We start from the raw sequence: 22174 nt of genomic DNA on the forward strand, positions 1-22174 counted from the left end.
GTTCAAGAAGAGAAGTTTTAATCAGGGTTCAGTTTGTCTTGTGTTTTATTGCATAACATTTCTGAGCAGACATATTAGAAAGACCTCAACCTGATTTGGCTACATTTAATGAATCTCTCCTTTGCTTTTTTTTTTTTTACCCAGGCACTATGTGTTCCCCACATTCTTGCATGACAAATTGTCCATAGGTGTGAACGTGAGGGTGAATGGTCATATATATGTCCTATGATTGGCTGGCAATCAGTCCAAGGTGTACGTCGGCTCTCGCCCGCTCGGGTAGATAGATGAAATAATGCTTCCTATCCCAAAACATTTTCAGAAATGATAGAGTCATTATCACAAGATAAAAGAAGAACAAGCAGACTCATTTGGATACATTTAAGATGGATGAGTTAATATCAGTATTTAGGATTGAGTCTTTGACTTATGGCAGAAAAAGTGACGCCTCACAGTTCTGAAGTTTGGGGTTCAAATCTCGGCTCATGTTTTCCCTGTGCCTCATGTGGGTTTCCTCCAAGTACTCTAGCTTCCTCCCATATTCATTCCGTTTTATCAATTTGTGGATAATGTTTCTGACAGTGGATTGCCAAAACCCCAGAGTCTTGGAAATGGCTTTATAACCTCTTCCACACTGACAGATTTCAATAACTTTTTTTCTAATTTCTTTGGATTTTATTTGTGTGGTTTCTTGAGTCAACAAATGTGGTGCTAGCGTGTTGCCTGTTAAATTGAACTTAGTCACAGTTACTTTGAGATTTAACAAGGAGGGGGGGGGGGTTACTTTTTCACATAGTGACAGGTAGTTTAGGATTTTATTGTGTGCCTTAATAAATGAAATTGTCATTTAGAAACGGCATGTATTTCCTTGGGTAGTCTCTGTGTGATAAGTCCTGTGGGACAGGCACTGGCTCACCCATGACCCTCATGAGGACAAGAGCTATTGGAAATGGATGGATGGATGAATGATCTCAACATGAGTATTATTATCTCTGTAAATTTTGGGGATGCAGCTCTTGTATTACTCCAATATGTCTTTTGTGTATAAAAAAAATAAATAAGCAAGCGAGTGCAGAAACCACACCATATTGGTGATTTTAGGATCGGATAAAGACAACACTAATTTAAATGTGATTATAAATCTCAGCGTAGTTTTTTTCTCTTTAATTTTTCAGAGATGAATCTGTTATTTGTGCATGTTTCGGTGTACTATACAGTGTAGTGACTAGTAGTTTATGCTAGGGCTGAACAATTACATTTAAAGTGTCATTAGAATGCAGTGGAAAGCAATCTTTTATTTTTATGCGAAGACTGCAATTTGGGAAGAAAAAAAGAAAAACATTTCGGCCGGTTGACTTTTATATTATGCACTGTTAAATCCTGTCAATAACATGCATTTATGCATCGTACCTTCCCGCAATTTGGGATCCTTATTTTGGGCTGTTCACACGATTTTACAGCTACGTATGTTTTGTTTTATTTTATTTGTATTTAATTTTATTGTCTGATAAATTAAGTGCAGTCCACATGTTTACATATCAAATATTTCATTAAACGTTAAATAGTCAGGTGATAAAGCCAAACATTTGTCAGCACAATTGATGTGATTTGATTTATGACTGACTGATTGATTGACAGTTGCGCCACAGTTGTTGTCCAAAAACATTGCAGATTAAGTCGCAATCGTAATATTAAGAGGAAAAAAACAAAAAACAAATAACAATTGGATTATTTTTCATTATTGTTCAGCCCTATTTTATACTGTATTAAAAAGCAGCAGGACATCTCCTTAGTGGTTGATGAGTGTACCGGATTTTTCTTTTAATGGAAACATACTAACCCTATTTTAGTAAAAGGTGCTCTGATATGACGCGGGAGTAAGACAACGCGAGCGGAGCGGTTGGAAGTTAGGGTCTGCTCCGCTGCAGGTGGACTCCGGTAACTGCTCCTCGTCCTCCTCCACGGGTACCGCGGGAGCTCCCGGTTCTCCTGGCCTGGGGAGGCTAGAGGAGGTTAAGGTGGAGGAGGAGACCACAGACTTTAGTCCGCCATCATTCGGTAGCGACGGCGCACTGGGGCGGGCGCCGACTTCAAGAGTGGAGGGGCTTTGTGATCCGTCCGGGTAGCAGAGCAAGGTGGAGTCACTTGAGAATGTACTGGAGACCTCCTGGGAGGAACATGGAGGGGTGAGGCTGCTCTTGGGTGAGGAACTGGAAGCTGCGGCTGCAGAACAACAGAAGAAATACAGGTGGATCGCAACATATGGATCGAAATATTGTTGAATAATTACTTCAATAGTTCAAGTCATAGAGTGAAAAAAACATTCTCTGCTGTAATTGTGATTAGAATTTTATAACTAACAGAAATCCAGAATTTACTATCTTGATAATAAGAAATGAATGAATGAAATATGAGTACAATATTACATCAGGCAAAAGAGAGTAATACTTCTAAAAAGATTAGTTTGTGACAGCCCTTCATTAAACTTAAAGATGTGACCTTCGAACCTCTGAGAGACTCCAGCTTCTCATTCTTGGCCTTCTGCACCTCGTCTGTAATCTTGTGGATGAGGAAGTTTTGCGAGCGCAGCTCCCGGATCGAGTCGACCAGGACGTCAAGGCCACGGGGGTTCTCGGTGAGAATGTCCAGTAGCCACCCTGTCCTTCTGGTCTGCGTGGTCTTGCTGTTGATCTCCTCAGCGTCATCCCTGGTCAAGATACGGCGGGAGCGCAGGTAGTCTAGATGGCACCGGGCCCGGATCTTCTCACAGAGGTAATGCCGCATCCGGGTCAGGACCTGGCGCACGATGTTGGAGAGTTCATTTTTCAAAAATTTCCCATTGCAATTTTAAAAAGTCATAAACAAGAATCGCATTACTTAAGCATGTGGGTGGCCACACATGGTGGCAACTGCTGGGGGGCTGCGGCAACATGCCCCGATATAAATGCATGGTGAAATGGTTTTATTTTGTGTAACTGCTTCATGACATGTGAACCATTGGCATTTGAATGGGCCGAGGCCTACTACAGAATAATAGTATGATTGTGTGACTCTACAGGTGTACCAAATGTTCACGAAATAGGCCTACATACTCTGAACACGGTGCAGTTGCGATTTAGTACGTTCCAAATTCATTTAAATCTTTTTAAAAAATCACGACGATTAAAGCATAGATTAGTATGTAGTGGCTGTACAGGTGTAACTAACGTTAATGCATTTACATAATCTGTTTTTGAAAACGGTGTCGTGGTTGGGTACGTTCCACGTTCCCTTCACTCACTAAAAATACAAAGAAGGCGGCTTTTTCGATGTCTTTTGTTGAACGCTCAATACTACGTCGTCCATTAGGGGAGTGAGCCAGCGTACTCACGTCTTTTTTAATTTCCGCCATCTCATCTTCAGTGAGTTGAGGAACGTCCATCCTCGCGAGGATTTCAAAAAGTAAGACCCCCCCCAAAAAAACAACAAAAAAAAGCCAGGTGTTCCACTAAAAAGCAAACACTAAACTAAGTTCCGCATTAAGTTCTTACCACAAAAAAAAAGTTTACTTTCGAGTTTTTGTTTTTGATATAAGGTTAAATCCGGAGCATTCGCTTATGTTTTGTGTTTTCAGTAAACGAACGGGGGGAAAGCCCGGACTTCCTGATTGGTTACGTCAACACGAGGCCAAGGGGGCGAACTTCAAACGTCACTCAAATTGTGATGTGGTGCAATATCCTCACTCTGACTCGGGGTGTCGCTGTTGGACATGTTTTTTTATATTTGATTTTTTTTTTAAGCAAACCCTGTTGTAGATTGGTTTGTTCATCAGATTCCGTTACGTATGGGGGCTTTAGATGTTAGGTTAGAAGGGAGGTTGTTCCAGCACGTTCCAAGAACATCGTTGTGCCGGCCAGAAACTGTCAGATGCTCAGGGTATTGTGAGTGGGTGCGTTGTCAGTGTCAGTGCGTTGTCACTCAAGATTATAGCATTTTTCTAGCAGCTGGACGCATCACCAGTCTGTTTTTTCTTCTTCTTCTTGCGACAAGAAAAATCACTAAAACTGTTGCCAAGCGTTTTGCAAACATTGCAACCTTGAATGAACCCTGACGAGAAAGCCACATTTCCAGTGGGCAACTGACTTCAATTGATCACTATGACATCAAAATCAATCAAGTGCCTTCGAAAACGCTCAGTGGAATAGACGCTTATTGTGCTTTTTAATCCAACAAACAAGGATCTATAACAGAGATGGGCAAACTACGGCCCGCGGGCCAGATCCGGGCCGTTGGTCTTTTTAATCCGGCCCACCGAAGGTTGGTCCACAATTAAGGTTCGATGTGAATGATTGCATTCATTTTATTTGGACTTGCAATGACAGGCATTTCACCGCCAGGTGGCGCATTGACTTGAAGTTGCAGAACACGGGGGGATCTTATCGACCACCTCGGACCTCTGTATCGCTCTACTTCTACTGGTCTGATCACAACCCATCTGCAGCAATGCACAGGCTAAAATAGGTCATCAACAACACTGTTGTCTTTTAAAAAAGTATATTAATACAGTACGTTCATGCTTTTGTTCTGTTGATGTTTGATATGGACTGTCAACAAATGCAGTTTTTTTTTCATGTACCATAGCTTGTGCTGACCTGGCCTTTCTATCAAATTTTAAAAGTCAATGCGGCCCCCTAGCCAAAAAGTTTGCCCACCCCTGATCTATAATCAGTCCATTGCTCAATATTTATTCAATGACAAAACACAATGAACATAATCTGCGGGCACATACAAACAAACCACAGTTCACACCTTTGCACAATTAGAGTCTCCAATGAACACGCATATTTTTTGGAATGCGGGACGATGCCAGACTACCTGAAGACACCACCACTAACCATGGTGAGGACATCCAAACAGAAAGGATTCGAACCTGTACTTCAAAAATGGTGAGGCAGACATACTACCCACTACCGAACTGTGATGCTGTGTATTAACCGGATATTCCTTATTTAAATTGTGTTTCCTCCCAAAAGTGATAACAATAAATATTACTTGTTGAAAAGTAGGAGGTCAGTTCACAAACGCTGAAGACCAAAAAGTGGATATTGGATCTTCAAATATCATCAGGTAAGAGTTTTTGAGGAAGTCCACGTAGTTCTGCATGTTCTTCTTGTGGCTTTCGCACTGGTCAAGGTTGAGCTGCAGCTCTTTCACACGCGCCTCATAATTCTTCTCCGCCTAAATGGGCACAGACAAACACCTCTAGGTAGAATGTAAAGTACACGCGTGGTGTGAGTGGGAAAAGGGACGGTTGGTACTCACCTTCATCTTGCTCTGACGGAGAAGCCTCAGCTCATTCACAGTGCTCTGAAGGGCCTCGTTTTTGGACAGAACTTGCTCTTTGACATTTTTCACCTGTAAATGTAATAATGTATTTCTGATTTAGAATGATACCCGGTACATTGTTATACCTACTGCAATATGGATTAAGAAATGTGGATTAAACACACAATACTGTGCATTTGGGTTGAAAAACATAAAAGTAATGTGGGTCAAAAAACCAAACACATAGCTAAACACATGGGGAATAAAAGAAGACGTCCGTCTCACAGTGCAGAGGTCGTGGGTTCGATCCCTGCTCCGGCCTTCCTCTGTGGAGTTTGCATGTTCTACCCATGCCTGCGTGGGTTTTGTCCGGGCACTCCGGTTTCCTCCCACATTCCAAAAACTTTCATGGCAGGCTGAGGGAACCCTCTTAAATTATAAAACTGTCAAATTGGTAATCCACCCATCCCTAATCAGCATCCCAGCTCAAATGGCAGAAAGACGGTGCGCTGCCATATTTTTGATAGTTTGGGTCCGGTTCTTAGTGAACATCCTGCTTCCTGGTTCACAGAGCATCATGCAAAGTGACTGGACTGTATAATTTTTTGATTCTCCGGTCGGCAAACAACAACAAAAAATGGTTTCACAAATAGGTGTTTATTTTTTATCTCCTGGTTCAGAGGATGAGATAATATTCTGGGGTTGCGTTTGTGTGCTCTCATCCGCACGGCGAAATTACCTGTTCTTTGAAATCCAAAAAGTCTGTTGAGTTTTGAGCCAGCTGCTGGTTGAGCATTTTGCATTCGAACATCCGTTGCTCTAGCTGGCGTTCGAGCTCCGAGCACTGCGTGGAGCGTTGCTCAAGTAGCTGGCTGCTGTGGCGAAGAGCTTGCTCTTGGGTCTCCAGCCTACGTTCCAAGTCCAGTTTCTCTTGGCGCAGCTGCTCCAGCGTCCTAAACAAACCTTTTGAGTCAGGGTTGCTTTCGCTAGGGTCTAATTCGGTCAGCTGAGTCTTTGCCGTTGTCTTACTTTTGCAGGCTGTCCACTTGTTCTTGCACTTGCGAACGGGTCTTGTCAGCGGACTCTCTCAGCTCCTCGGCCGATCTCACCAAATTCACTTGAGTCTGCATCTGTTAGTTCAAAATGCAGATGCAGCATTAATTACCTATTAGATACTGTGAGATAAATGTTTTGGGGCTTTTTAGTAAATAGTTCCTCTGATGTTTTGCTTGTTTGTACAAGTACATAGTGGGCTGGTATTTCATCAGATTTAGAATGATTATACGACAGTTCTGTTTTTAAATCTTCCATCTAAAGACTTCAATATTAGTCATTTATCATCCATAACGAGTCTTTATGTTTAACTTAATTATTTGTCTCTTTAATTGAAACTATGTAAAAAAAACGTCAATACAAGTATGACATTTTTGGTTAGGCTATGTACGTATTACTCCATTTTTTAGAACGAACTTTCAATATGACCTACGTGGATTTTTTTTAATTATAAAAGATTTTTTTTGTTATATTATCATGCTTACGCACATAAAATTGCATATTTTACATACACCTGTGATTTTTTAAAAAACATATCCATTTATTATTATCGGTGAATTTTTTTGTACATATTTGCAAATAGAGAACTGAAGATACATTTATGAATTCTATTTAGTTAGCTTTTAGTTTTAATTACAACAAGAAAGTAAAAAAAATATATACAATATAGGACAACATATTTCAGATTACATAAAAAATACTATAATGACTCATTTAATTGTATTCAGTTTTGTCTATAAAATAACTCCCGTTTTAAAAAAAGTGACATTCTTTATTAGATTTTTAATACTACATATATTTGGGAAAAACTCTACATTTTATTCATGTTTTTTTTTCTCCCTTCCGAAAACACTTCAAATTCTATTGCACAATGGTGATGGTCCCGGAATGACAAATTTGATTCCCCAAGTACGGCCCCCTTCCTTGTTAAGCCTTCCTGCTAGCACACCTCAAACTGCAGCTTCGTAATGTCCTCCGCCTGTTCTGAGCACTTCCTCTCTGAGGTTTGTAGCTTCTCCTGGCAAGCGAGCAGCTTCAGCTCGGTCTTTTTCAGCGTTTTAGGCAAATGCTGCAGCTCTTCGACGCGGCCCTGCAGCTCCTGCCTCACCTGACAGAAGGTTAGACTAAAGTGTCATCAAACCTGACTGATGGGCTCTGCTTTGCATGTCGCGAAACTAACACGAGCTATGCTACCTCCCAGAATGAGGAAGAGCGTTTATCTGTCGACCCCTGTATAAATCTTTGCAGAGCGGAACATACTGTTGCATTGATTTACTGAAGATACACTGGGGAAAAAAAATGTTTTTTTTAAACAGTGTCGGGGAGTGCTACATGAATAATAAATAATGCTTCTAGTCTGACAATTGATACAGTTAACCTTAAAGCTACATGCTGTCGGACTACACACTAATTCTTCTGATTGCTTAGGTTCTACTGGCGATTCAAATGGGCTCAGCAGTTTGCTCATTAACGTCCGCGTGTGAACAATCAAGCACTGAAGTAAATGCAATACAGTGATGTCTTGTTTAATTCATTCCCTAACCACGCTTGCAACTCAAATAACTTGTATCTCAAGTCATAGTTTGCAGCGAAAGGAATTAAAATGGCATTAATCGGCTCAAGCCGCCCGCAAAATAACACAAAATGGTTTTTTTTCAAATGACAAAAATATCACTGTATAATATTATACTTCATACAAACACACAGTCATGACCCAATTAAATTGAATTGAAATCAATTTAATTACCATTGTCCTGCTGCCTCGGCCACCTGGGGGCAGTGTAAGATAGATGGATGTACTATACATGGACGTCTGTACTCTCGAGGTGAGCGAGTACTGTTATTTTGAATGTCTTAATGTGTTGCTGCACCATTTGTGTGCAAATATCAGTTGCTGAAAGGGTTACATGTGCATTTCCCTTGATGTTTTAACGTTAGCATTAAGCTAGTGACAGCTATGTGGTTGTTTCAAAATAAAGATGTAACATTCTATCATGTTTGACAGTAAACTGGGAGTGGCATGAAACATCTTGAGGCTGTTGAAAACATCAGAAGTAAATTACCTGTTGAGCTTTTGAGTCTTCTCCTTGCATTTTCTGAAGCTCCTCTGATACATTTTTATATTGGAGCTTCGCATTGCTCAACTCTGCTTCCAGCGATGCAACCTGAAAGGAACACAGAATTCAAATTATTCAGCGATTCATTTTCTACTGTGCACGTCCTCATCATGCTGGCTTACTTCAGGCCCGGGAATCGATGCCGGCCAATCACAGGGCTCACATTGACAAATAACCACTCACATGCACACCTTTGAACAATTTAGTAAAGTTGATGATTGCATTATAAAATAATGTAATGTAATAATGTCATAAAGCTAGATCTTCTTCAAACTACTCCAAAATTGTTGTTCAAAAGCCAAATGTTTAGTTTGGTCCTGCTAAAAGTGTATCAGGTGGCTAAGTGACACAAAAGAAAATAGGAATGCGTAATAGCACAGTTTTTGGCAGATAATTGCCATAACTATTAATGTAAGAACTAACCTTGGACCCTGTAACCTGATAACCTGATAAGCTGCCCACTGTAGTACGCCATCCATAAAAGGGTGAATTAAATGTCTCGATCAACTGTTAAATTTAACTCCCAAGAGCTGTTTTTGTCGTCATCCATATATTAGTCCACACAAATGTACCTTTGCTTGGACTAGGCATTTAAAATAAACAGGGAGCTGAAGGTCTCATATTTTTCTTCCATGTTTTTTTGTTTGTAGATTGCATCAGGAAACAGAAGCACAAGGAGAGCGAGGTAAACTCCACAGAGAGACTCGGACCCAGATTTTCTGACAGTGAAGCAGGTGTGCTAACCTTCTTTTGAACCTGTTCAACGGCGCTGTCCTTCTCACTTGACACACTCTTCTCTTGGACCAGGGCTGCCTTACATTCAGCAAGCTGCTTCTCCAACTGAACGAGGGACACACACACACACAATTATGTAGATTTTGTGACACATTGAAAGGAGACTCGAACCCAGATTTCCTGACAGCGAAGCAGGTGTGCTCACCTTCTTTTGAACTTGTTCAACTGCGCGGTCCTTCTCACTCAACGCACTCTTCTCTTGGACCAGAGCTGCCTCACATTCAGCAAGCTGCTTCTCCAACTGAACAAGGGACACACACAAACAATTATGTAGATTTTGTGACACATTGAAAGCAGACTCGAACCCAGATTTCCTGACAGTGAAGTAGGTGTGCTACCTTCTTTCGAATCTGTTTAACGGCGCGGTCCTTCTCACTCTTCTCTTGGACCAGGGCTGCCTCACATTCAGCAAGCTGCTTCTCCAACTGAACACACAAGGGACACACACATTATGTAGATTTTGTGACACATTTAAAGGAGACTTGAACCCAGATTTCCTGACAGTGAAGCAGGTGTGCTAACCTTCTTTTGAACCTGTTCAATGACGCATTCCTTCTCACTCGACACACTCTTCTCTTGGACCAGGGCTGCCTCATATTCAGCAAGCTGCTTCTCCAACTGAACAAGGGACACACACACACATGATGTAGATGTAGATTTTGTGAGACATTTAAAGGAGACTCGAACCCAGATTTCTTGACAGTGAAACAGGTGTGCCAACCTTCTTTTGAAAATGTTCAACGACGCAGTCCTTCTCACTCGATGCACTCTTCTCTTGGACCAGAGCTGCCTCACATTCAGCCAGTCGCTTCTCCAACTGAACACACAAGGGACACACACAAATTATGTCGATTTTGTGACACATTGAAAGGAGACTCGAACCCAGATTTCCTGACAGTGAGGCAGGTGTGTTAACCTTCTTTTGAACTTGTTCAACGACGCGGTCCTTCTCACTCGACACACTCTTCTCTTGGACCAGGGCTGCCTCATATTCAGCAAGTTGCTTCTCCAACTGAACAAGGGAGACACAAACACACACACACACATTGTATGGAGATTTTGTGACAGATTTAAAGGAGACTCGAACCCAGATTTCCTGACAGTAAAGCAGGTGTGCTAACCTTCTTTTGAACCTGTTCAACGACGCGGTCCTTCTCACTTGATGCACTCTTCTCTTGGACCAGGGCTGCCTCACATTCAGCAAGTTGCTTCTCCAACTGAACACACAAGGGAGACACACACAATGTAGATTTTGTGACACATTTAAGGGAGACTCGAACCAAGATTTCCTGACAGTGAAGCAGGTGTGCTAACCTTCTTTTGAACCTGTTCAATGACGCAGTCCTTATCACTTGACACACTCTTCTCTTGGTCCAGGGCTGCCTCATATTCGGCAAGCTGCTTCTCCAACTGAACAAGGGACACACACACACACACACACACACACACACACACACACACACACACACACACACACACACACACACACACACACACACACACACACATTACTGAATGAGTTAACTCATTCAGTACCAGCCAATTCTAGACCATGTCTGAAAAGACGTTTAAAAACGTCTTTGGGAGTGAATGAGTATAAGGAGACTCAAACCCAGATTTCCTGACAGTTAAACTGGTGTGCTAACCTTCTTTTGAAACTGTTCAACGACGCGGTCCTTCTCACTTGACGCACTCTTCTCTTGGACCAGGGCTGCCTCACATTCAGCAAGCTGCTTCTCCAACTGAACACATAAGGGACACACACACGATGTGGATTTTGTGACACGTTTAAAGGAGACTCGAACCCAGATTTCCTGACAGTGAAGCAGGTGTGCTAACCTTCTTTTGAATCTGTTCAACGACGCGGTCCTTCTCACTCTTCTCTTGGACCAGGGCTGCCTCACATTCAGCAAGCTGCTTCTCCAACTTAACACACAAGGAACACGCACGCACATTATGTAGATTTTGTGACACATTTAAAGGGGATGCATTTGTGTAAACTATACTTTTTAAGGCCTGTATATTAATTGTTGTATATGTCCGGAGTGCCTGCCATAAAGTAATTTTTTTCCTGTTAATTAGGAAACACATTTACAATCCTATGAGCATAAATACAATAGCCGCATCAAACGATCAATTTTGATTGATATACTATTGTACAACATTAGATGAGGGCCGATCAAATAATGAGCTTCGGGGTTGTTCAGGTTACATACAGTAACATTTCCATCGGTGCTACATAACGAGCAGTTCTTTAATTTGGCCCCTGGAACATTTACATGAGACATAATGGAGCTGAAAGATTAGCGCCAAAATGATAATCAGGACTATGTGAAGGAAAATATATGTACTGTATTTGTATTGCACTACTTAACATCAATCATTTTCAGTGCACAATGACGCATAGAAATAAATAGATTTCCAATTTAGAATAAATGCGGCGGGCAGCTGATTGTACCTTGAGCATAGCATAACTGCCGCTGTCGTGCTCCTCTTGCACTTTGAATCTTTCAAGCTGATGTGCCACACCGCCATGTCCCGAGGAGGTCTCCGCCACTTCCTCCACTCTCCTTTCTTGCCACTGCCCCCTGTTAGAGGTGCCCTCTCTCGCCTTCTCCATTTCCCTCCTTTCCGTCTCTCTCACCCATTCCTTCTCCCTCTCCTCACATTGCTTCTGCCAATCCCTCCTCTCCCTCTCTGCCCTTCCCATCAATCGTTCCTTCTCTTCGTCTTCCCACTCCCTCCTTTCCTTCTCCCTCTCCTCCCTTTCCTTCACCCATTCTCTCTCCTTGTGCTCCTGCTCCTTCCTTTCCTTCATCCTGTCCTCGAAGACCTTTTCCATCTCCTCCCTTTCCTTGACCCATTCCCTCTCCTTGTTCGCCTGCTCCTTCCTTTCCTTCATCCTGTCCTCAAATTCTTTCTCCCTTGCCTCCCTTTCCTTCGACCATTCCCTCTCCTTGTTCTCCTGTTCCTTCCTTTCCTTCATCCTGTCCTCTAATTCCTTCTCCCTCGGCTCCTTTCCCTTGACCCATTCCCTCTCCCTGTGTTCCTGCTCCTTCCTTTCCTTCATTCTGTCATCTAATTCCTTCTCCCTCGACTCCCTTTCCTTCATCCATTCCCTCTCCTTGTTCTCCTGTTCCTTCCTTTCCTTCATCCTGTCTTCTAATTCCTTCTCCCTTGGCTCCTTTCCCTTGACCCATTCCCTCCCCCTGTGCTCCTGCTCCTTCCTTTCCTTCATTCCGTCCTCTAATTCTTTCTCCCTCGCGTCCCTTCCCTTCGCCCATTCCCTCTCCCTGTGCTCCTGCTCCTTCCTTTCCTTCATCCTGTCCTCCAATTCCTTCTCCCTCTCCTCCCGTTCCTTCATCCATTCCCTCTCCCTGTGCTCCTGCTCCTTCCTTTCCTTCATTCCGTCCTCTAATTCTTTCTCCCTCGCGTCCCTTCCCTTCGCCCATTCCCTCTCCCTGTGCTCCTGCTCCTTCCTTTCCTTCATCCTGCCCTCCAATTCCTTCTCCCTCACCTCCCGTTCCTTCGCCCATTCCCTCTGCCTGTACTCTTGCTCCTTCCTTTCCTTCATTCCGTCCTCTAATTCTTTCTCCCTCGTGTCCCTTCCCTTCGCCCATTCCCTCTCCCTGTGCTCCTGCTCCTTCCTTTCCTTCATCCTGCCCTCCAATTCCTTCTCCCTCACCTCCCTTTCCTTCGCCCATTCCCTCTGCCTGTACTCTTGCTCCTTCCTTTCCTTCATCCTGTCCTCCAATTCCTTCTCCCTCTCCTCCCGTTCCTTCATCCATTCCCTCTCCCTGTGCTCCTGCTCCTTTCTTTCCTTCATCCTGTCCTCCAATTCCTTCTCCCTCGCCTCCCTTCCCTTTGCCCATTCCCTCTCCCTGTGCTCCTGCTCCTTCCTTTCCTTCATCCTTTCCTCCAGTTCCTTCTCCCTCGTCTCCCATTCCATCCGTTCCTTCTCCCTCTCCTTCGCCCTGGCCTCCTTTCCCTTGATCCTCTCTTTCTCCCTTTGCCTCACCCTCTCCTCCCACTCTCTCTCTCGCTCCTTCACCATTACCGCCTGCTTCTCCATGTCCTTCTGCATCTTCATCGGGATGGCGATTCCTTGCCTTCAAGTATAAAAGTTAAAGAAGACTTCTGAACAGGTTTTGCACAGCTGTCATCAAATTTAATTGACTGCTTTTTAATGCTGTTTTTCATGCAACTTAAAACTAATTAAAACAAACATTTACCACACACCCAAACATTTACACACATTCAGGCATATATATATATATGGCGGAATATTACAATTCTAATCATAATTAATCACATTATTTTTATAATTAACTCACAATTAATCACTGAAAAATCACACGTTTAATAATTGTTCTAAATGTACAATAAAGTATAGGTTTTTCATACGAATGTTAATAAACATAAAGGTGGACGAAGTTTACTGAATACAAAATAGGGTTTTGTATTTTAGTTCACCGATACAATAATTTAATTGTAATTTACATAGTTATTTAAAGTTAAAAAGATGAACTATACAAGTTTAAGTGAAACACTGAGCCACATTTGTGTTGAGGGCATTTTTCTGCCACTAGATGGGATTAGTGTTTCATTTTGGACCATGACAGGAGCAGTACATCTTCCCAAATTAAGAGCAAATTAATTGGAACATGAAGCAAATTGTGGACATCGTAGATCAGTGCGGAACAGATACAATTCCAGATGATTCAGATCAGCTCAATCACAATGTTTTTTTTTTTAAATTCCGGCTCACTAAAGAGTAGGTCGTTTAATTTTACACTTTATGGGTGCGAAGGCATTACAAAACCCAACTACTAGCACACAAGCAATTAAAAATACATTTTTGCAGAACATGCCCCCTTTTAAATTAGTGTACACGTTTGGAAACAACTTACTTTTGCAGTAACTCCACGTGAGTAGTTAGTTTGTGGTTCTCCTCAGTCAGTTGCTCCTTCTCCCGCTTCCACGTGTCTCTCTTTTCTTGGAGAGATGACAGCTGTGCGTCCTGATAGGAGACAAAAATTGGATATAAAGTCTTTGCAACAGGAAAGCCAAGTGAGTCACCTGTATGGACTCTGGGTCGCACCTTATCCTGCAGCTGAGTCAAGCTTTTCTCAAGGGTCGCCTCGAATCGCTCAGCTTTCTGCTTGTGCACACGTGAGGCCTTCTTGAGGGCCTCCTTCTCCTGCGAGGTCTGTTCCATCAGAGCCGCCAGGGATGCTTTAAGGTCATCTAGCTCTGCCTTGTGTTGAGTTAGGGTTCGCTCAAGTGTCTAGAAAAGGAGAATGTGCTATATCATGACAACTTGCTCATCCTGGGATTGAGGGGCAACACATTCAGGGCTTCTCACCCGCACTTGCACAGTCAATCGATTGTTTTCTGCCTCCTTGTTGCGTAGCTGCCCCTGTATACGGGCGCGAGCGCCTTCTGCAGACTTAGCTATGTTAAGAGCACTCTTGATGTTCTCCTGCGGTCAAGAAGAATTACTGCTTATTGAAACTGTCTTTTTTTCCCTTGTCACTGTCCTGCGTAAACTGCACTTGAATTGAATGGGGATATAACTTGGTAGTTGTGACAGAGCATTGAACAATGCTAACATGTGGCATGTACTCGCCTGGTCTTTTTGCTGCAGATACATCAGCTCTTCCGCTCTTCTTTGTGTTACACCAAGGTCACCTTTTAGAAGCTGGAGAGAACAAATGAGAGTAAACCACAATGTATATTATCCACTACAAAGACAAAAAGCATTAGGACACGAGGCCATTACAACAACAACAACAACAAAAAGAGTTTCTACATCAAGAGTGCTCTTCTGAAAAGGCTGGCTTTGAATGTTCTCTCCGTGCTTGCGTGGATTTTGTGTGGGTAGCCCCTATTTCCTCCCATGCTTCAAAAACACGCACCTTAGGTTTATTGAGACCCCACCTCGTCTGTAGGTGTGAACGTGACTGAACGGTTGTCTTTCTATATGTACCCGGTGACTGGCTGGCAACCATGGATGGATGGTTGGAGTTATGACTATTGGCACTTGCGAGTTGTTTTCATATTTTAGTTCCTATACTGTAGTGTCCTTCATTCCTTTGGTATCACTTTCGTAGCATGTATGCACTTGTGTGCATTCTTCACAAAACACACCTGATTTTCACGTTCAATCTGGAGGATCTTATTCAGCAAAGCGTCAATCTTAGTGCTCGCATCAAGGCGATCAGTCTGGTTAAAAAGAAGAAAAAAAACACTCATAAACTTTCCATTTAAGCCTGAAGATGAAGTGCATGACAACCAACCTCCTCATCCAGAAGCTGGTTCAGTCTTTGGCGCACAGCCTGGTTAATTTGACGAAAGTCCTCCATTTTTTGGAGCAAGAGTTTTCTGTGCTTTACTGTGCGCTGCCGGTTGACTGCAGACGATGGAGCATCCTTTGACGAACAAGGGGAAACATTAGGAATTTACTCTGCTCACAACACGACACGAGTTGAGAAACGTACCCTTAGAATGTCTTTGAATGACAGGAGCTGCGCGGCTGCAGAGACAATGGCAGCTTCGGCATCCATTAGTCTCTTCACGAATGATCCAAACCCTTTGTTGTTGTCCCCTGCCTTACACGGACTACAATGGTTATGTGGAGATAGAACAGTTTGATATGTGGGTCATTTTTTAGGCAGCTTACGGCTGTTGCTTCACAATGTCTTCTTAGGACGCATGCATGTTCCTCACCAGTGGACCTCAACCTGTGGCGTTCTGTTGAGACCAGTGTTAGTCCAGATGGTCTTTGAGGCTTCACGAGAGCCTTCGAGGTCTGCACAAGTCAGTGTCACACCCAGCCTGGCTGAGGAACTGCAGCCAGGAGGTTGACTCTGCCGTTCATTCTCGGGACACATAACTCCTGTCATCGATGCAACAATAATAGAGAGGTTCCTAACGTATTAAACATTTTATTTACCCTCATGAGTGACTTCAAAGGCGCTATACAAATCTAAGATACATTTATTACTAATACAGTGAGAAATGCACTCAACTGAATGAAGGTTCTATTTGATCTTGGGTGTTAGCTTGTGTCGCCAAGGTGTGTTGTCAGGGAACCGTGGTGTTAACTCCCCCCCTTTATGACGTTTAAACATTTCGTTTGGATCAAGTAATACGACTTACCGAAAACACAGTCAGCGCCGACTTCCCTATAATTAAATGCTCACAAGCAGACTGCTGTTAATAAAGACATAACTCACGGATTTGGTTTTGTTTCAGACGGCGAGCACTCCAAAACACCCGCCCACTTCATCAATCTCGGTGATTTGAAGACGATTGGCTAGTCAAGGGATCATAGATTACGTCACTTTGTTTCCTCATCGCCGATTCGCTGCATTTAGGTAGAAGTAGGTGGTGTTTCACGCGATCAAATTCGCTGACAGCCAATGAGCAGAGAGCGTTGCCTGAAACCATAGAAACTAAACGGAAGTTTACCGTTGCGAGCTCTGCTAACAAACAGCTACGAAGATATACGAGTACGTTTTTTTTCATCTACTCCAACGCTTCAAAAGTAGCCTTAATTCGACATACAGGCGTATATCACAAGCACACAACTGATATTTGCTCTCGTAAATGCGCTGTTGCGTCTTAAATCGCAGTTAGCTTGACGGCTAATGGTACTCAGCCTCGATACTACAATGTTCAAAGCTAAAATACTCCTAATTGGTCCAAATGAGGTAAGTAAAAATACACACCTTGAACCGTATAGTGTTTAACGCAGCTGTTGCTTCACATGTGTTCAGTTATAAAACTAAATGACAAACCAGCACTGATCCATGGTTTCTGTAAATGGTCCCCTCACATTTGTCTGACTAATACAGAGATATTCATTTCAGAGTGGGAAATCTGTCCTCGCAAATTTTCTCTCAGACGCAACAGAAAATGTTGGAGGCGAATACAGACCCACTCAAGCAGTCAGGTACAAGCTACATGACAATCCTCAAATATCACCAACAGCTCTCTAGTTTAAGATATGCATGATGAAATTAATAGTGGTGTTTCTACGGCGCTGCATTTTTTTATTCTTGCAGGATACTAGAATTTGAAACACAATTGGATGGTTGCGGTGAGGTAAAATCGTGCGAGGTTGAGCTCTGGGACTGCTCTGGCGACTTCAAGTGTGTTGGATAAACCTTCTTTCTTTCACTTAATTTGCACCATGAAGATAACATTTTACAGACTGCTTCCTCTTCCAGGTTTGAGTCGTGCTGGCCTGCACTCACCAAGGACTGCAGTGGTGTGGTGCTCATTTTTAATCCAGACGTTCCAAGTCACTTGAAAGAAATCGAGACCTGGCACTCGATGTTCATCTCCTCGCAGGGCTTGCAGGACAGCCAGTGTCTGCTCATTGCACATCACAAGCCCGGCAGTGCAATAGAAGAAGGTCGACTGCCTTTAGGTAATCCTTTTTCAATGGCTTCTATATTATAAATGAACAATGCTTCACTTTTTTTTTTAAATGCAGCCTCACAGCTGAGCAGACTTCCACTTATTCATTCTGAAATGGAGGAGGAGCCCGAGGACCTGAGGCGAGCTTTCTGCAGCTACCTGGGGAAAGTTGTAAATACACTTTCGGAAAGTCGGGAGCGGGAGGAGATGTCCATCATCACGTAGCAACAAAATCTCTTAAAATTTGCAGGTAGCTTTTTTTCTCCTCTAACATTTCTAAATGATTCATCAGAATATCAGATGGGTTACTGTAGCTCTCATAGACTTCTATATTATATACTTGTTTATATTTCGTGTGTAGAACAGGGGTCACCAAGTAAACATCTTTACTATGACACATTCTCGTACTAAATATTTGAAGGGGTAAAGACAAAATAAATGAATGAATAATTTAGCGGTGCCATGTTTTGGGCAATTTGGAGCCCTGTGGCAGCCTCATGCTTTCGGGCTGTTTTTCTTCAGCTGGAACTGGGGCCTTAATCAAGGGATATAGGGAATTATGAACAGTTACTAAAAGCAGTCCAGTTTTTGCATAAAACCTGCAAGGAAAAAAATATTTCAGGTAATCATAAGGATAACCATCCTTTAAAGTTCTCATCCGCAAAAGCAAACAACCTTGAATCAATACAGTCCTGTATTTACACAGTCACACTGTGTCCTTGCAGGCAAATGTTCACTTAAAAAAACTGCACAAGCAGGATATCAACTGCAGATAGGGCATTTTATCATCAATTAATTTATTATAGCAGTCAGTTTCTCTCTACAAGAAGAGAGAAATGGCACATTCTATATTTAGAGTGCCTTTTGGATGTCACCCCGCAGCGTCAAGATACTCATATCGAGATACAAACACAGTGAATGAGTCATAATTTCAAATGGACAGACAGGATGATGAAAAAAAGAGGTCAGGGTGACTAAACTCGCAATTGAGGTGAAAACGAACATCATTCAATTCGGCCAGTAGCACACACACACATGGTAAGATGGGCCAGCGATCGGCCATGGGGGCATCATTTCGTTTTGCACAAGAAACTTAAAAGTCGTCTCTTAACCTCATGCTGCAATTTCAGAATTTCAAACACTTGACGCATTCGGTCTAATAATCATCCTATTCCCCAAGTCAATGCTTTGTCCTGGACTGACCCGCTTGCTCGAAGCATATCATTTGTCATTAGGTTCATTAAAGAAAGAGTCTTAGAAAGGATGAAGTAATATCTCAAACGTGCTCAAGCATGTTTTTAGCTGCACTTCAAGAGTTGATTGCATTTGCATAGCTGCATATTGCTCAAAATGTGATTAACCGGTATCTTATTCTAGTTCTAGTTCAGTATCTTTTGAAGGGCTTGTCCACTTCTAACCCGTCATTACAACTTGATAGTTGTCGTCACAAAGAGTCATCATCGGTCAGTGTGCTGCACGTCAAATTGTACATGACGTATACCATAAGAGTATCATATTTTTGGTGTGTTTGTGTGTGTTAATGTTGGAATCAAGTGTAAGCCCTCGTGTCACTACTGTATCAACATATTAAAGCAAAAGGCAAGTCAAACATTTTCTTGACAGTAATGTGCTCTGTGTGGCCCCGCTGCTCTTAACATTGTATTCGGATTAATTTTGTGTTTGTGGAATATGAATTAAGCAGCAAAACCCACACATTGCTCTCCATCTCAGGGGGCCGCCATTTTGCCTCTTGCTGTCAGCACACTGCCGAAGGGTTTATCTTGCAAATGTCACATGACCAAGCTCAGAAAACTCAAAAGGTGAGCTATGTTTGGTTGTTCCCTGAGTCCTGAGCGACTGTGATGTCATTTTCAGTCGACAGCAAGTGGCAAAATGGCTGCCCCTGAGGTGGATCAAAACGGGTGTATTTTTATGCTTAATATTCCACAAACACAATATTAATCTGAATGCTGTGTTTAGACTAGTGGGGATAAATAGGACACATTGTAAAGAAAACCTTTGACTGGTAAATGGTGTGAAGAAAGCATATATGATTAAAAAAAAAATAAGGAAACAATGTTTCATTCTAAATGTTTTGTTGCACGATTAACAAAAAAATCTTGAATTTCAACTCTGATCATTATAAAATAATGGATTTGGTTCATTCTCCAAACATGGTGGGTCAAATCCATGCCCAATTAGCGAAACATTGGTTTCATCTGACCACAGTAAATCCTCCCATGCCTTCTCCAAGTCATTTGGGGCCAACTGGTGGGCAAGATATCAATACTTTTTGGGCACAATGTGTTCCCAACCCTTTTTTGGATTTCTGACATCCAAATTGCCTTCTGATCATTACCAAGGCCCTGCCATTTCCCTGAAGGCCGCTTCCTTACCTTTTTCGTGATCATTCTCACGCCATGAGGCAAGATTTTGCACCGAGCGCCATACCGAGTGCAACCGATGGCCATTTTGTGTGTCTTCCACTTTGGAATAATGGCGCTATTAGTTACCACCTTCTCACAAAGCCTTTTGAGGATGTTTTTGGAACACATTCCACCCTGGTGCAAGTTTATATCTTGTCCCTAACTGTTTGACAGCTGTTTTGTTTTGTTTTGCCTGTGCTGGTATGAAGATTGAAAGATAATTTATTTGTTGAACAGGTATGCTTTATATGCATAATGCGCTGAGATGAGGAGTATTTGAATTGTAATAGGCTGGTTGTCCACAGCTATGAGTAAGCCACAGGGGCACTAACCACAATTATGGCTTGAGTTGTAGGGGAGCCAATATTTTGTTCACTCAGTAAAAGGAACAACGTCTGTATATAAATATGTGTGTATAAATTGAAAAAATGCAATATGAATGTTAATTTCTTTGTAAGAGGACACTCTACATTCAGCAGGTTTTCAAAGCATTATTTCCCCCACTGTAAACTGTATGGCACCTTCATAATTAGTCAAGTCTGAGATTTCATCTGCTTTGAAAGGATTTTATTGGCATGTAAAATACATATACCGTAAGTCAGTGGGTGACATGAAAGAAGCACAAGAAAACACAGTACAATTTTTATGGTAAGGCATGTTAATGATAATGTCGGGAATACAAATATAATAATAATAATAATAATAATAACAATTTTAAAAATCCTTGCCTGTAGTCTTGTCATAAAACCAAACCAGCCGAGGCAGATTTTCTCAATTTTGACTTGTATAGTGAGTGTGGCGAAAGCCCTCGATCATGTTGGAACGACGGGGAGCCGGTCCCATGTCGTTTTGAGGGGGCCTAACTCCGGTTCCTGCTGAACTGAGCCAGTGCTTGGTGAACATCCAACTGTTATCAGCTCAGTAGGCACAGGAGGTTGAACCCAGGCACCCGCGCACCGCCCTTTGGTCGCCACACAGGGGAGAAGTAGAACACAAGCAAGCAAAACTCTTGTGACTTTGCTGGTTTCCTCGAAATCGTCCTGAACGGATCTGATCTGAATCTTCCCACATTTGCAATATTTTCCTATCACCATTCATCGATCTCAAGTATAGTGAAACTGACGTTAAACAGCCCCGACGAGAGCTCAGTTCAGTGAGTGTCATTGTTCAAACTAGTTCTGTCTTCAAAAGGAAGAAAAATGGTAATCACGGTCCAGTAAGTCCCCAGAGCAGCCAATGAAAATTAAAATCGAAAAACATGACCAAAGTACATTAAAAATGATGATGTTGATAGTTCCACTGATGTTGTGTTCATGCTGTCTAATAAAACAATTTGATTTGATGTCACTAGGATGAAATGGTCACGGTGACTAGTGACATTTCAAATCTGAATTGTCACTGATACTGTATTTAGCATATCTGAGATTGAAAGTATCAGCAATCAGACAGAAAATGTTTACAGTATATTTTTGGGGAGATTTTTTTTTTGTCTGTTTCATCTAATAGTTTTCTGTTTTTTTTAAAAACAATTTTGTTGTTCGCTATCTTTCTCCAGTTGTGTACATACATATATTTTTGTAATTTTCTCACATGCAATTTTAGTTATTTTTCCCATATTTTTCATTTTTTCTTATATTTGTGTTTATTTTATCAGTTTTTTTGCGTATGTAAATTTTAGTTTTTTTTAGTTTTAATTTTTTTGCAGCTGTGAAAATACTTTGACCATCCATTTGCAATTCCCAGACACATTACCTTTTGGAATATCATGTTAATCCACATCACGGTGGTCATTTTTCTCCCAATAATCATATGATGAAAATGTCTTAGCTTTTCATCAATACATGTGAGCTCTACCAACACAGGGTGAAAGTGTATGATTATTTGGCCGCCTTTGGGTTGGATTTCCCTCAGTTGTTGAGCTTTTTTTTCTCCCCGCTGCTGCCTTTTCGACAAATATGTTACATAACAGTCTATTAGCAGCGTTGTGGTCAGAGCGCGATTCGTAAAGCCTTACATTCACACAAACTTGGATGCAGCTTCCGCTGTTGACCACCC

At 42.1% G+C, this 22174-nt stretch overlaps 3 protein-coding genes across 12 annotated transcripts in view; 1 reads left to right on the plus strand and 2 right to left on the minus strand.

Moving 5' to 3' along the window:
* Positions 1-27: 27 nt before the first annotated feature.
* On the minus strand, positions 28-5145 carry bcl10 (BCL10 immune signaling adaptor). 2 transcript variants are annotated; one of them, XM_086128938.1, is made up of 3 exons: positions 5029-5145; positions 2505-2793; positions 28-2220 (listed from the first exon to the last, which is right to left on the minus strand). In XM_086128938.1, the coding sequence occupies exons 2-3, from the start codon at positions 2779-2781 to the stop codon at positions 1844-1846; spliced, it is 654 nt and encodes a 217-aa protein (XP_085985064.1). In that variant the 5' UTR covers positions 2782-2793; positions 5029-5145; the 3' UTR covers positions 28-1843. The 2 variants fall into 2 exon arrangements, with proteins under 2 accessions (XP_085985064.1, XP_085985063.1); XM_086128937.1 differs by lacking the exon at positions 5029-5145 and adding an exon at positions 3368-3628.
* Positions 4321-16661, minus strand: LOC147194739 (uncharacterized). 5 transcript variants are annotated; one of them, XM_086128931.1, is made up of 26 exons: positions 16505-16661; positions 15996-16164; positions 15767-15887; positions 15566-15697; positions 15417-15491; positions 14896-14967; positions 14632-14748; positions 14368-14553; positions 14177-14286; positions 11725-13375; positions 11106-11192; positions 10913-11008; positions 10581-10676; positions 10388-10483; positions 10183-10278; positions 9988-10083; positions 9789-9884; positions 9605-9691; positions 9412-9507; positions 9216-9311; positions 8418-8519; positions 7304-7462; positions 6331-6431; positions 6041-6254; positions 5299-5391; positions 4321-5214 (listed from the first exon to the last, which is right to left on the minus strand). In XM_086128931.1, exons 2-26 carry the CDS (start codon positions 16157-16159, stop codon positions 5047-5049), a joined length of 4407 nt encoding a protein of 1468 aa, XP_085985057.1. In that variant the 5' UTR covers positions 16160-16164; positions 16505-16661; the 3' UTR covers positions 4321-5046. The 5 variants fall into 5 exon arrangements, with proteins under 5 accessions (XP_085985057.1, XP_085985056.1, XP_085985055.1 ...); XM_086128930.1 differs by having other exon boundaries at positions 16428-16661; XM_086128929.1 differs by lacking the exon at positions 16505-16661 and having other exon boundaries at positions 15996-16301.
* The window catches only part of ift22 (intraflagellar transport 22 homolog (Chlamydomonas)), a 56556-nt gene continuing 41722 nt past the window's right edge, over positions 7341-22174 (plus strand). For 2 of the 5 annotated variants that reach the window (XR_015102813.1, XM_086128941.1), the window contains exons 1-6: positions 7341-7472; positions 9122-9156; positions 17141-17223; positions 17336-17422; positions 17501-17703; positions 17770-17943. Coding sequence is in view for 2 of the 5 variants with exons in the window: in XM_086128941.1 (XP_085985067.1) it covers positions 7421-7472; positions 9122-9156; positions 17141-17223; positions 17336-17422; positions 17501-17703; positions 17770-17918 (609 nt within the window). In the remaining 3 variants the exon portion in view is untranslated. Of the gene's footprint in view, positions 7473-9121; positions 9157-16650; positions 16982-17140; positions 17224-17335; positions 17423-17500; positions 17704-17769; positions 20554-22174 lie in introns of those variants that run through there. The other 3 variants (XR_015102814.1, XM_086128940.1, XR_015102815.1) reach the window with 3 other exon arrangements.

The sequence above is a fragment of the Hippocampus guttulatus genome, chromosome 14, assembly GCF_054856545.1.
Source record: "Hippocampus guttulatus isolate MCC_2025c chromosome 14, RoL_Hgut_1.0, whole genome shotgun sequence".
Lineage (NCBI taxonomy): Eukaryota > Metazoa > Chordata > Actinopteri > Syngnathiformes > Syngnathidae > Hippocampus > Hippocampus guttulatus.